The following is a 15,195-nucleotide window of genomic DNA, read 5'->3' as shown; positions in this document are numbered from 1 at the left end:
GCAAATGTCTTTTATTTAAAAAAAGCCACTAGTGGAAGTTGGGTGGAGGTAAACCAACAAACTTATACACTTGCATGTAGAAAAGTGTATCTTTAGCACTTTAGCTGATCTGGTGTTGTGGTTTTTTCAGCAAAATGAACTATGTGAACCTCTGGGATGAAACATGCAACTCCTTTCACCAGTGTGCTCAGAAAACAACCTGATGCTGGGGCATCAGCCCCCTCCTGCCACCTGCCCTCGGATGCATTTTGTGCTCTCAGTCACAGGGTTTTTTTACCTGAAGAAAAGTTCTTATCAGAGATAATGCTTTACAATTCATTTCCACATGGCTCTCACCTCAAAGATGAACTTGGAACTGCCGAAGTTTGTTTTCTGCTTCTGCCAAAAATTATCAGGTTTTATGATCAGAGCAACATGAATCTCAGCAGGAAAGGCTTCTTGGAGGGTTTTTAGGAGAGGCTTGATCAAATCCCATTTGGATCCCCGCATATCGATAATAACAGTGAATCCTCGTTTGCAAACATCTTCGCTGCAGGAATAAAAGCACATCATGATAATTAATATTGTGGGTAGCCACAGTGAGACTTGGCTTTTGGTGCTGGTGTTTGGTGCTTCAGAGCAAAGCAAGGAATGATTAACATAAAAGATGAGAGATAGTACAGTATAAAGGCTATAAGAAAGGTCATATTAAATTGACTAGGGTATAATTTACATGAAATTCAAGTGTCTAGATTACAGTTTAATCTCTAATTTTACAAAAACGTGCAATTTAAATATTCACTAAAAACATACATACCTTCACACAATTGGAAACACAATCAAATACATTTGTATAGAAGCTCTTTATGTGTAGATTCAATGGATTCTGCTTTCAACATATTAAACCCAGCCAAAATCAACAAGCAGAGTCCTGTGCGTAAGCATTACTTTTAAATTTGGGTGTCTTCATTTTTAAAGGCCCCTTTAAAAAGTTTCACTTCCAGAAAAGTATCATATCCAGAAAAATGCCTTGCAATTACTCCTGACAGGATGGCCCTTGTGATTCAGCATGTGCACTGTTATCACTGGGGCCTTTTCCCTCATGATTGATCTTCCAAATGCTGCAGGACCTTTTTCAATCTGCAGTCAGCCTTTGCTCCCAGCCCCTGCTCCTCCCTTCTCAGGTGTCCAGGGCAGTTATCTGGCCTGGTCACTGGCAATGCTTGGGGCCAAACAACACCACAGCATTCCCTGCCAACACATCTCTTCTTTTTCCTCACGAGAAGAGAGGAGAAAGAGTAAAAGGACATGTTAATTCAAGCCAAGTCTGTGCAGCTTTCAGCACAGCTTTTCAAGAGACATAATAGTATTCATCCTCAGAAAAAGAGGTGTGGGTATAATGTAGAAATTGTGAGGCTATTTATCCTCCACAGAAATATTCCCAGTGCACAAGGAGGAGGATTTTCACTGCACTCCACCTCTTTAACTTCTTAAAACACTCTTTCTGCTAATAAGATCCATCTCCTACGTATTCAAGGAAAACAACTCTCTAAAGCTTTTAACTAGGTTTCTGGGCTGGAACAAGGACAGGATTATTCTCCAGAGGAGGCACACTGGACAGATACATGTTGAGAGTTTGCTAACTTGAACAGTCTCAACACAGTGCCACACAGGAGCACTCAGAGACAGCAGGCTTGGTCCTCTGCCTTAACACTACTGGCACATCCAGAGCACACTCATAGGACAGTCAGTGCAAGGAAAACCAGGGAGCCCAGGCACTTCCAAACACTGTCAGGAATACAGAGCTTTCTATTCTCCTTTTACCTACTGCTGAAGGGTCAGACATCTGATCCTTTCATAACTAATGCCAAAAAAAGGCTGTAAAAGAAGTTTTGCTGGGGGTGCTACCGCCTCTTGCCTTTTGGAACAAGAGTGGAGACAAGGAAGCAAATCAGAAAGCAATGAACAGGAAGGGGTTTGTGTTTTGTGTTATTTTTCTTGCACAGCTTCAGAGGATCTTCAGGAACTTCTGCCAAATTACTGATCCCTGTTATCCTGAACAGACTTTTCCAAGGATTTGTTCAAACACTTGACCAAGAGATGCAGGGGCCATACAGCCATGTGGAAAGAACCAACAGAGGACAAGGAACAGCCAAGTGCAATCTGTCTTTTCTGATATAGGTAAATAAATCCACCACCACCATCCATTGCAACCACAGCAAGGCATAGAAAATTAATTCCAACTCCTCTCACTATGGCAAACCTACCAATTTACCTAATTTGATGTAGAACAATATGTTTATACTTACTGATGAACAACATAACACCTGTTTCAGTAAGCAGAACAAGAATGTCATGGAAGACTGAAGTCTTCTGTTTATGAACATGAACTAAAGTCTTAGACACAAACAGATCCAAAATCAAACCCTGCCTCCAGCTGTAGAGCAAAGGCAGTGTGATACCCTGACACCTTTCATTATATATCGCCATGGCTTGAAGTTCAGCCTGCATTAAAACAGATATTCCAGGCAGGGAACCAAGAAATGTAAATACGAGCTAGAGTCTGTCTGCTGAAGGTTTGCAGCCTCTCCAGGCCTGCCAGGTGCAGAGAAGGAGTGGAGGGAGCAGAGAGTACTGCCACCCATTCCCATCAGCACATGGTGCATAAGCGTGTGTGTGTAAAAACCCTCCAGAGCACCCCAAACCCCTGCTGTCCTGGTTCTGGAGACTTCACAGCATGTTTTCATGGAAGAAGAAAGGGCAATGACTCCCCAGGTTTTTCTGGTGGACACAGGAGAATGGTCACTGATCCTGAGGACCAGGCTGGGAATGCTTTCTGGAACAAGCAGTTATTCCCTAACAGCACTATCCACAGTCCTTGTAACTGGACCAAATTTCCAACAAGCTGGTACATTTTCAAGAATGAAACTGAAAGGAAAGAGGGATGGAAAGGGAGGAAAGGAAGAAGAATAATCATAGAATTCTTATGTTCAAAAGACATCAACATGTAATCCCTCTTACACCAATAATACAAAACTCCAAACAATGCCCTTTGTCATAAAGACAATTTCCCTACTTCATTCATCACATAGGCAGGTGATGTATGACAAACTGTATGAAATATAAAAGTGCAGAAGTGGGTACCCCTTTTTATATTTCACTGCAGGAAACATACAAATGGGTGGTATTTATCATTTTGAGAAAATCTAACTCTATTTCAAGAGTGTTGGGCACATTGTTGCAGAAGTAATTCTGCCTGCAATTTTCTTCTTTAATGTGATGACTGGTACTAACCTGTATCAAGATCTGTGGGGCTTTAGGCTCATCCACACAATTTCATTCCCCCAGCACAGTGATAACTCCACATTCTTCTGACTTTTGGCAGAAAATTAGCACCTGATTTCCAAACGTGCTTGTCAAAAGCTTTTATTTGATGGTGTTTAAACTGTTGCAGACAGAAAGCTGCCTGCTCATCATTTCTGCTTTCAGTTGCAGAGCTTGCTGCAGAGAGGGAACCTTTGAGAGCACTTACCCTGCACAAACTGGTAGCCAGACACTAATCAGGTACTGATATCTCAAAGAAAGAAGTGTGAGATAAGGAAACCATTTAGAGTGTAACCTCTTCAGGGCAGGGTCTGTCTGCCATGCTGTGTTTGTTTAAGGAGCCTGTCTTGCCTGAGGTCTGCAGCTACCTAGATTCATACTACAGTCTTCAGCTGCCTGGAATAAATTCCAATGAATTAATTTTCAGGAAACCATAAATGGAAATCCAGGGAATTCAGAATAATGAATAATAATGGCCTGCAAAACCGAAGTTGAACCTGGATATGAAAGCACAAAAGGCTAACATAATTGTGGAGACACCTCACAGGCAATTTATTAAAAATAATAATAATAAAAATAAATGCCAAAAATTCAAGTTGCAATATCCAAAAATTTCCAGCTATTGACAGCACCCTACAAAAGTTAGCCTAGACATAATGAAGCTCTGATAGACTGGTGAGGCAATCTGGGACAATTTGTCATCTCTGACAGTCAGTCATTTCTCTTCAGTTACCTCAGCTTGGATTGAGGAAATGATGCGAGGCTCCTTTTGAACAGTCTAGCCATGCTTATTAACTTTATTGCTTAAAAGCAACAACTCAAACCCTTCCCAATTTAGCAATTGATCGGGAAAAGCATCAGTAGCAATCAAGCTTCCTCCACATTTTCCTAGCAATGCCTTATCCCAGGCTCCCAAGATGACACATCAATACTCATCTCTATTACGCACAAGTAACCGCTTTACTACGGCAATTAATGTTGATTGTGGTGCTTAATTTTTTCCGGTATTGATATTTGACCAGAAATTGGAAAAAACACTCAAATCAAGGTATTTGGACAATCCATCAGCCTTTTGGCTGTGCTCATCTGGACTAGATTTGCAATGGTGAGCAGAAATCATTTGATAGTTGATAAGTCATTTCAGTTGCTCCACTGCTTTTAAGCAAAGACAAAGACCAGCTTCTAAGTCTAATAAAAATACCCTAGAATATTTGTGAAAATAATACTTATGATCTGAATTTAAAAAAATGCATAAAATTGAAACTCAGAAGCAGATGTGATAATTTTGTAGAAATAAATGCCTCTATTTTGGTTTCTAGGGTACTTTCATAAGGTAATTTTCTCAAATTTCCTCTTTATTGCAGGCACACTCTAAATTTTATTTTCTTTGGCAAGAGCTGGCATGCTGGGTATCAAATGAATTTAAGGACTTCATGCTTTCTGATTAATCTTTCAGATACCTATTGATTATGTGTATTTTTCACCCTTATGGTTTGGCCAAAGCTTCTGGCATGTGGAAGCTTCAGCGCTTGATTAGCTGAAATAACATAATATCTCCATTCCCATTTTGCAGTCATGAGTTAATGATGAAGCAGCACATTTAGCATTCCTGTTGGACCACTGAAAGCCCAGCTCTGACAGGTCCGGCATCTCATTCTAAATATGATTTGTTAACAGGGAGAGCAAGATCTCTTTTAGGGAGGGTCAGCATAACCTTGTCAGGAGACACTGTCAGAATAACAAGTAGCTCTTCAGGCATCAATACATAGGAGCAAAATCTGCAGGAAATTAATTATTTTTGAGATCACTGTTCCTTTGATAAATGTGGCTGTAGTCAGCCAATTGGTTCAAAGCTGAGGGTGGAAAAGGGGGAGGGAGAGGAGAAAAGCAGGTATGAAAAAGCTTCCAAGCACAAACTGTTATCCCAAAGGCCTCGTTTCATATGAGACCTTACTAACTCTGCTGCTTAGCTTCCATATCAAAATGCACCAAGGATCACTTCAGTGATTTATGTGTTAATATTTTTGATTAATTGCAATTTTTTATTCATTTCGTGTGTGGTTTATTTACTCAGCTTGGAAATAAAACCAGACAGAGAGGTTTATAATCAGCATCACTTACAGACTTTCATACTTTGGTTTCACATGGCCATGTTGAGCCTGAAGTTCCCCTTCTCAACAGAAAGTACCTGTATTCATAGTACAGTCAGTACCTGCTTTCCTAATTTACATTTAAAGGACCAGATAAAGTACTTTTTAGCAGATCTGTTTGCCAAGCCCTCCTGAACCAGCATTATTTATTAAAACATTTTGTTCTGTTTCCTACTTCTCAGCAAATTGTCCCTTGCTTATTTTCCCAGTTAAGAGATGTGTTCCTGCGCTGTGCCCCTGAGCTGTCACCCACATCCCCCAGTGACAGCAGCTGCTGGGTGGGATGAGGCAGACTGTCTTTCCAAAGATCCTGGGACACTCTTAATGCTCACATCTCCCCTCTGTGCTGCTGTACCAGACACCAGGGAGGAACTTGGTGATGCACAACCCAAGAGCACCATTACTCTGCCATAACAATTCACAGCAAGCTCCCACCGGAGGACTTCAGCTACATAAAAACTGTAGGTGGACAATCTTCATCCTAGATTTTCCCTCTTACATTTCTGAACTTGGTTTCACAATGCTTTTTTGCAATTAGAGAAGAAACAGCCACCCAGACTCCACTTCCAATTAATCCTTTCTTCCTCACTGTGACCTAAATTTGTTTATTCTCTTTCAGCACTGAAAAGGAATCATTCATTCTCACTTTTCTTAGAGAGAAAGGAAGAAATCAAAGCCAGTTTCACAGTGGCTGGAGCTGGACATAAAGCAGTGATCTAGAGAAATTTCAGTGACATGTTGTAAAAAGACTTGGAGCCAGGGAGGTCCAGGCAGACAAATCTCCTGTCTCTGGTTTGCAGCCACTGCTCTTTGGGGACATGAGGTGTGTCTGTGAATGGCACAAGAATGCAGATGTGTGGGCTGCACAACATCCACGTCCAACCCTGCCTCTGGCCCCGAGTCAACAGGAAGGGAAGAGACAGGCAGAAAAACCCCCATACACTGCAGCAGAAGCTAACTGGTGCCAGATGGGTTCTCCTGCTATTCTCAAGCAAGTAACTCACTTTGGTATTCAGTTTTTACATCTAAGAAAATGGCTCTGAATTCAAAGCAATTCTGTCGTAAAATGATGTAAGCTAGGAAGAACTGACATCAGCTAGGTGAACAAAAATCTTTTTCCAGTAGGTAACCATGATCCATGAGTGCCTGGGAGTCATTCTGAGAGGGGCAAGTCCCACTGGCATCTCTGTCAGGGTTCAGCAGGGTGTGCTGAGCTCTCTTCTACCCAGGTAAAAATCCTGATCTGCCTCGTTACAGCCCCAACCAGAACTGGGACCCAAAGCTCTGCAGGCATTCGGCCTCCTATTTAATTGAGCAAATAAACACTATTTGAGAAGCTTCCTGTCTTCATTCAAACAGCAAAGATATAAAACACAGCTGTGTCCAAAAACTGCATGATCGCAGCTGTTAAAGCCAAATCTGGAGAACAAATGCTATAATTTTTCACATTCCTGTTAAGTTTCTGCTGGTTAAATGATGCCTTCATCTAAACCCATTTACCCTCTTCCCCTTTTGTTGCTGCACGTCTACTATATTTGGATCAATATCTGGCAGGTCTTCCTTGAAACAGCTGCTGAGATAAATATGAAATTAATCAGGGCTTTGTTTTTGTTGAAGCAGGGCTACATTTAAAGATTTGTTACTACAACAAAGAAATATTTGAACAGTAAGTACCATTCAACCCTCTCTTGAGCATTTAAAGTCTTGTGTTTGAGATGATTTAGCAGAAACAAAACAAAAATGCTTTACCAAATGAAAATTATATGTTCTTGACATTTGCTGGAAGAAATAAATATTAGGGTTGCGTTGCAATATAAACATACTATCCTTGAAAAGGTTTGGATGAGCAGAGGCTATTGGAAGTAAGTTTGAAGGTTCAAATTCATTGGACTGCAGAGGTGAGATAAATACATAAACTACTAAGATTCAGAAAATAAATGGATCTTTCTGCCTGTACTGTGAGTTTCTTTCGCAGTTCAAGCAAGGAGACCACAAAGGTCATTTCACATGCCTTCACTGTGGAGTGTAGTCCATGGTCAGCACTGCCAGATTTTCCCATGAGGAAAGGGACACTTTGTCTGGGCAATGAGTGCTCGGGCTCTGAGACACAGCATCCTAATTTATCAGTTCACAACACCAGTGATTAACAAGTGAGTGAATGGAGCAGAGTGAACAGCTCCAGGAATTCCAGTCAGCACCATAAAACAGCCACCCCAGAGTGGAAAGCCTCCAGATTGGAAATACACACATTTCCTTGAAACACATTCTGGGAGGCAGAGAAACCCACAGGGGAAAGAAAAGGCTTCTTTACAGCATCAAGGAGCCTGCAAACATGTTCAGCTCATGCAAAAAATGATTAATGTAGGTCTAGACAGTCAACAGCAGCACCTGGTAAAATCCAGTAATGTCCACAGGCAGACACTGTGCCAAATTCCTTCCTGATGCAGGCAGGTATAACCACCCTGGGACTTGCACATTTGATCCAGGGCTCGACTGAGCTCACTGGTGATGAGAAGAAAAAAAACCCTTCAAAGGTGGTAAAATCCCTTTTTCTACATAGTCCTGACGTGCCTTGCAGTAAGCACTCATCAGTTCCCATACCCGGCTCCTGGCAGTGCAGGAGAGCAATGCACACCCATTTACAGAAGAAATGTAAATAAAATATAAATAAGGAACTAAATAAATAAAATAAGGAACTAGGGAGAGAAGATGAGATGCTGCACATCAGTTCAAAGTAAGACATTTCCTGATGAGTGCAGGTTGTCATGAAAGTATTACTGAATTTAAAACTGAAAAAAGGCTTTTATAAGAGCAAAATATTCTGATTTACCTTTTCAGATTATTTTTTTGCATTTTGTTCCCTTTTTTTGATCAGTCTATTCAAAATAAAGAGGGCAAAACTTTGAATTTTATCAAAATATTTTGACTGACATAACATTTTAGAGGTATGTTTGTGGGGAATTTCTAAATCTTTTGGATTTTTCGTCACTGAAAAATGTGCACTTCAAAATAGCAGATTCTTCCACAACTATCTTAGATTCTGCCCATTTTCAGTGCAGAGTTCAGCATGAGATTCACTTTGCACTTTATTTCTTCTAAGCAAAAATGGTATAACTGTTCCTCAAGAGTTACAGGATTTGGGCCAGAATCCACAGACATAAGGGCAAACACTGGATTCCAGTGCCTCTTTTAAGAGGAAAGGTTGAGTGCTCCATCCCAGGAACACTCCATGGTCCATGGGTCTATTTTGACACTATACAAGAATTTCAGTTCTCTTTAGAATTGCACAATTAAAAATCTGATGCCTCTTTTTTCACCCTGGTTGGACAATAAGGACTGACCATGACTAATAAATGAGTGGTACTCTTTTTTTTTTTTCTTTTTGAGCTCCACCCATATACAAACAAAGCAGGTCTTTGTGGGCACAATGATATACCTAAAATAGTTCACTTATCAGATAGATGCTTCCTGCCATGCCAGGCTGGGTGAAGACTGCCTGTTGTAATTCATCCAGAAAGACTTGCTCTGAAGTTACAAAATCAATCTGTCTTGTAAGATTCACTGCTAAAATCAATTTTTGTGTATTCATTCATACAGCAGACTTTACTCATTCTTGCAAAAAACTATCATGATGGTATTGAGAGTGGAAAAGGTCCTTTTGACAGAGTCCTCAGGAGACAGGGGAAACCAATGTGCTATTCCCAACCCAGCTCCTAAAGCTATAGCTCACATCCAAGTTATTCTGAATCTGTAACCAAGAAAGGCCAGGTCTAGCAAGAGGGGCTAAGCCATGCCAATGAAGCCACTGGATGTGGGGTATCATCCCTTTTTATGTGTGGAGACACAAATGTGGGAGAGATCAAAATCCCTGGAGCTGAGTGAGCACAACCAGCTTGGTAACTCAGTGTTTCAACGGCAGGAGAAGACCCAAAAGACATCGTTCACAACAGAGTGAGAAAGCTGATTCTAAAAAGCTTCTGGAAAGCAAAAATGAATCCAATAGTCAAAATCCTGGCAGTAAATGTGCAAACCCAGTGGAGTCAGTCTCTGAGCTAACATTCTCTGAGTGTCTACCCAAGATCACTTGAGGTATTTCCCCAGCCTCAGATGGAGAAATACCTCACCTTTGCACCTCCTCAGGTGCCAGGGTGTGATCTCCTCAGGTTTACAATCCATCATGCTGCAGCACTGTCCCACACTGATGGGAGCTCACTTTGCTTTCCCAGCAATGCAGTTTTAATATTTCTTCTCTTACAATTCTGAACTTTCATCACAATTGCAAATAATTTAATTTCTCCATCAGTACCTCTACCTATCAGTCACCTCTAACTGGAAAAACCAGAGGAATTCTTTAATCAGCTAAAGCCAGTTCAGATAAATGCTCTGAAAAGTAATTGCCCAGTTTCAACTGCCTGCTCCCTTTTCCTTATTAGCTATATTGCTTCTCTATCAAAAGCACTAAAACTTCACTGGCAAATCCATCTACAAGTGCCACATGTGAATGATCATCAACCTATTCATCTCAGGAACTACACACCCCAGGTGGTGCTTTTCCTGCTGACAGACCTGAAAATTATATTGACAAATTAACATATGCCAGGATAGTAATGATAGGAATCTGCTAGTCAGAGAACTTACAATTTATTGTAGATGTCAGCAAGCCCACAGCCATGAAAATCAGAGAGAGCAGATTCTGGAAATACTGCACCTAGGGATATTGGCCTAACACTGACCCACTCATTTGACCTGGAAGGGGCACATCAAACACACATCAGGCCACATCTACCCCACCAGACTAATGGGTTTCCTACCTGTGAGTTAACCTAGTGGCAGTGTAACATCCAGTGCAGAAATGGGCCCAATGCAGTGGGTTCCTGTAGCAAGATGAACAACCACAGTTACCCCTTCCCCTCTCTGCCAGAAAACAACTGAGGAGAACCAACAGAATGCATTGCACAGCTGATCTGCAAACCCCCAGTCTCACTCTGGACACATCCTCAGTTTGAGAAAAGCCTATGACAGGTGAGCCCTGATACTGAGAAACAAAACCAAATTGTAGCTATTGTCCTTGCAATTATAGCTTCACAAGTTATGCATTTTTCACACCTGCTGGAGTGCTGTAGTCCAAGGGATGAGACTGAGTCAGGTGAACCTCGGGTCATTCACCCCATTCTTGTGCATGACACCATACATTTCTTTGTTGAAGCCACTGCATTCTTCCATTGAATGTATTATATTTACCATATCTTCAGACATAGACAGGATCCATAATTGTAGAAAAATTGCAAATAGTCATGGCTGCCTCCTAGTTAATTTAAAAAAGCTTAAGAGAGATGAGTTAATAATCTAACCGTGTGCTTATTTATCCATGCTGGGATATACTCTCTGTTACATGTGTGCTGATTTTATACAGGAATTCTTTATTGCTCTATACATATGCTTATCTAATTGCACTGAATACACATGCTTTATTAAACTCATAAATGAGCCCATTTATGGGTCTATGTGAAAATAGACCCCTTCATATTTTATTTATAAGTGTGACAATAGAACAGCATTGACACAGAACATCCATTTAATTCTGAGGATTTAGGGTTGTCCCACAGACTTTTCTATTATTTTTTTTTTCGCCAGAATCAAAGCTTTTGGGTTTTTTAATTAAATTTCTAGCCCATCTGCTTGCAAAGATAGCCTTGACAATATAAGCTAATGCACATTTGTCTTGCTGAGTCTGCAGCCAGTGGAAGAAACAATGAGACTAGAACATGAACTTGCATTCTCCATCTTACTGGGGTGCTAACTGAAAACCCAGTTCAGGCAGCCTAAATACCAGAATTCTTAACTATTTCACTGCTGCTAATTTTGCTACTAAACCTGCAGATACTGTGTTTGTCAAAGCCATGAATTATTCACAAAAGCTCTTGGCCATTTTGATGACCATGTTGCACAATTCAGGCTGTCAATTAGGACTGGGCAAGTGCCTGGCCAAATAAACAATAAACAATGCCTGCAATTATAATCAAGGATTTTGCTCTTTTTGTATTGTGTGGAGTGAAAGCAGTGATCACAGCACAATCAAACTAGTACTCAAAGTCTATAGTGGAAAAGACTGCAAAAGCACAGTTACTGGGATTTGATACAGAACTCACAGGAGCATTACCTTAATGCATAATTTTAAGTGCTTAATAACATGAAACTAAAGAAAAAAGTTAGAACCTCTGTTGTTATACCAGGCTTGACAAACAGCAGAGAAAACAGCTCAAATACACTCAGACTTTTTCCTACCACTTGAAAACAAAAAGAATACTGCACTGGTCTCTTATAAGGGTGATGCTATACAAACTGCTGAAATCATCCAGAAAAACTAATGGCTCCAAAAAACCCCACCAACCTTGATTCTAAATGTAAAAAACTGTTTCAACCTTCTTTGATATGAACCCTTCTAAAATAATTGTCAGTGTGTGCTCATGTCCCTCAAGCAAGCTCAGGCTGCTGGTCTCTGAGAGGGGAGGTAAGGTTGGGTCTGGGTTGCTGGCAGGGGCTGCTGCCTGAATTATCACATTGTGGGGATGTTGTGTGGACGGGGATTTTAAGGACAGCAATGTTCAGTGACCATGTTTCTTTAGTGCTATGGCCCGCCTGATAAAAATATCTTCCATCTGGTTCCCGTTTGCATGGTTGTGCCTCACAATAGAAAGGGCTTCATTAAGCAATTAAGATGGTGCATGAGGCACATGTTTACACTTGCTGGATATGGATGGACACATGGTCACACTTGACTGCTTCTCTGGAGGAGGATCACAGTACTTAAACAAGAATTAGTAAAAGGACATGGTAAGTGGAAGCCTGCAGGCCAAGCAGGCCTTTTACTGCTTTGGTTGACTTCTTGCATCAGTTTCCAATCTATTGTAGTAAATTAATGTGTTAGCTTGAAAAAGTATTGATATCCCCCTTTCATTTGTGAGTAAGAGAAGACATGGTGAATGCATGTTTCCACCTTGATGATTTCCTTCTTATGCCCCTGGCAACTTACACAATGAATAAATATCTTTATTCGCTCTTAAGATGTTCGAGACTTGTAGAAAAGCCTGAGAGCTTGGTAATGGCTATCCCAGAAAAATCCTCTCTAGTCTGTTGTCTTGAGACTCATTTGTTGCCTGATTCTGTTTGCAGAGCAGATATATATTTCAAGTTCATGCAGATCCTGTTGAAGTCAGCTGTAGCCTGGAAGAATCAACAGGGGAATCCTGTAACTTTCACAGGAGGCAGCCATCAGAAGTAGCAAGACCTAATGGTTTGATAAATCAATTAAGACTAACTCATAAAATTACCTAAAATATTCATTTGCTTCCAACTACCTTAAAATCCATCCCAAAAAATCCTGTTACATCGTCTGGTGATAATGATTTCTTTGATCTTCTCTCTGCCCTATCTACCTAAAACAGTTTATCATTAGCTTCTAGAACATGTCCATTATTTGAATGTTTGTGACATAGAAAGGGTCCCAGTGTTGGAAACATTCAATTTTAGCACTGCAAGAACAAACCTACATTATAAGAATGCTAAGATAACCTGTTGTATCATCTTAAAATGTAACATCTTATGAAGGATTTTAAAGGGATTTTCTATGAGTAATCAGGTGTTAAATAAAACAGGGTCTAGTATTATGCTTTAGAGTGTTTCACTCAAAAACAAAACCGGCCTTTGACAAAGAATGAATAACACCCCAGCATATCTATGACAATTTCCTTTGTAAAGAAACTTGCTGCTTGGCCAAAAGAATAAGAAATACAAAAAGGAAAGCAATGACACAAAAAGCTATGTGCCAAAAAATGTTCACAGGTATTGGGATTAGACTTTTAACAGAATCCCTAATTACACATTTGACTTCTGCCATCTTTTCAAGGCAGCATGAACACAGTTAAAGTTCTTTGTGCATTTGTATCCTCCCACAGAAAAAAAAGAGGAAAATATGCTTTCATTGTAAAAACAATTATAAGCCAGTTGCCTTTAAAAGGGCAATGTGAGCACAGAATTGACAAAATGGACTTCAGCTTCTGGAAATACTGACTTGTCACCAATTTCAAAAGCCCAAAAATGGAGATCAAAACAGATTTGTATTGGTATCGTATCCAATACATTCGATTTATGCTGCTCAAAGTTTTGTACGTTCTTCAAACATTGCTGCTTTAATTTTCTAAGTGCTCCTGGGAATGTAAAACCTATATCATGAGGACAACTAGCATCTTATTTGTTAAGATGAACATTTCTAAATCTAGTATCCAAATCAGAGCAGGTGAATTCTCAAATGGCCTCTTTCACAAAGGTATTGAGTGGATTTTACCTAACAAAAATTTATGTCTTCTTCATGTAATTAGTAGTGCCCAACAAGTCATCGGGTAAGTGCTGCTGATGCTAATACACAGATACAATTTAACAGTCCCTAAAACTACCGTGGTGAAGTGTCCTACAAAATCCATTCCCAAATGAAAATCCCAGGAAATCTTTTTAGCTGACCCTATTTCCATGTCACCTACGATTTTATGATCCGACACTGCAAAATCATTAGGGTGGCTGTTCTGGAAAGTAAAGAGAAACTGAGATTTCCAGCAAGCCTGGTAAGTGAGGAATGATATAACAGTTGAGGTTTGCCTTGTGAAGAGAGAAGAATAAAACCCTAAAAAACCTGCACATACTGCTTGTGTATTTGATTCCTAGTCTAACAGTTCATTAAAAAGCTGAGCTCCCAGACATTCTTCCTATGGGTAAGATTTTTCACTACTTTCCTATATACCTGATTTTTAATTAGATTTTGGAATGGAATTGCAGCTCCTACCCACAAATCTCCAGTGGGGAGCAAAATCTTAACTAATCTGTGATCCCAGAAATGTTTGCTTCTCCAGATGCAGTTTCTGAACTAAATTACAAATGTTGTAGAAAGAGATGAATGGAGAAATAAGGGGACATAACAGCAAAACTGGATGTGATTAATCAATGTTGTAAGAGTTGAGTTCTGTCTTTAGAATGAAAGAAAAAAAAGAGATCCTAAAGGAAAAGAACATATTGCCTACTTGAATAATTCTTAGACTAACACTTTATTAACAAGGAAGCTTTTCCAGCCATGCTTCTTATGTGCAAGATCACCCGTCAGTCAATCAGGCACCTTTGGGATTACTGTTCTCCCCTAAATTCTCCTTCCACTCCCTAGAACTGCTGCCTGGTAAAATGATGCATTTCATAACGAGACAGGATTTCCAAGTGCATTTTCTAAGGCCAGGCAGTGACACAGCACATGGCCAGTTTCTTACAGAGTACTCCCAATTCAGGATGGGAAAGGCAGCTTTAAGACCCTGCTTCCCAGAAATCAGAGATCTAATCAGTGCACACTGTTAAAGGGATGTGTGCTTCTGCCTCATGCAGCGTATCTATAATAAAACCACTTAGGGTTTTCTATCTTCAAGATGTAAAACATCAGTTAATGTGGTTTAATATCAGTTTAATATGGTTTACCAAGCAAAAATAACTTTTAATTAGCAACTCTTTCAAACTAAACTTCAAAAGGTAGTATTTACTCAATCCTCAAAGACAACATCCAAAGCACAAGCCTCTGGCTTGGCAGACCCTCAAATAAATAGATTATAAAACTTAACTTATCCTTCTAGTGAAAGTTTTCTAATAACACAGCATTAATATTAGAGGCTGTCAATTCGTCTTGTATTCCCATGTGAAATGGGGGAAAGAG

General features: G+C 40.1%; 1 protein-coding gene across 4 annotated transcripts in view; it reads right to left on the bottom strand.

The window, feature by feature from the left end:
• KALRN (kalirin RhoGEF kinase) overlaps nucleotides 1–15,195 on the bottom strand; it is a 467,474-nt gene that overhangs the window by 277,059 nt on the left and 175,220 nt on the right. For all 4 annotated transcript variants that reach the window (XM_063400879.1, XM_063400874.1, XM_063400877.1 and 1 more), the window contains exon 4: nucleotides 337–529. In XM_063400879.1, the coding sequence (XP_063256949.1) occupies nucleotides 337–529 (193 nt within the window). The remainder of the gene's footprint in view (nucleotides 1–336; nucleotides 530–15,195) is intronic.

This window comes from Prinia subflava, chromosome 6 (assembly GCF_021018805.1).
Source record: "Prinia subflava isolate CZ2003 ecotype Zambia chromosome 6, Cam_Psub_1.2, whole genome shotgun sequence".
In the NCBI taxonomy this organism is placed as follows: domain Eukaryota; kingdom Metazoa; phylum Chordata; class Aves; order Passeriformes; family Cisticolidae; genus Prinia; species Prinia subflava.
Note: the sequence above shows the minus strand (reverse complement) of the source record. Positions and strands in the feature narration are given on the sequence as shown.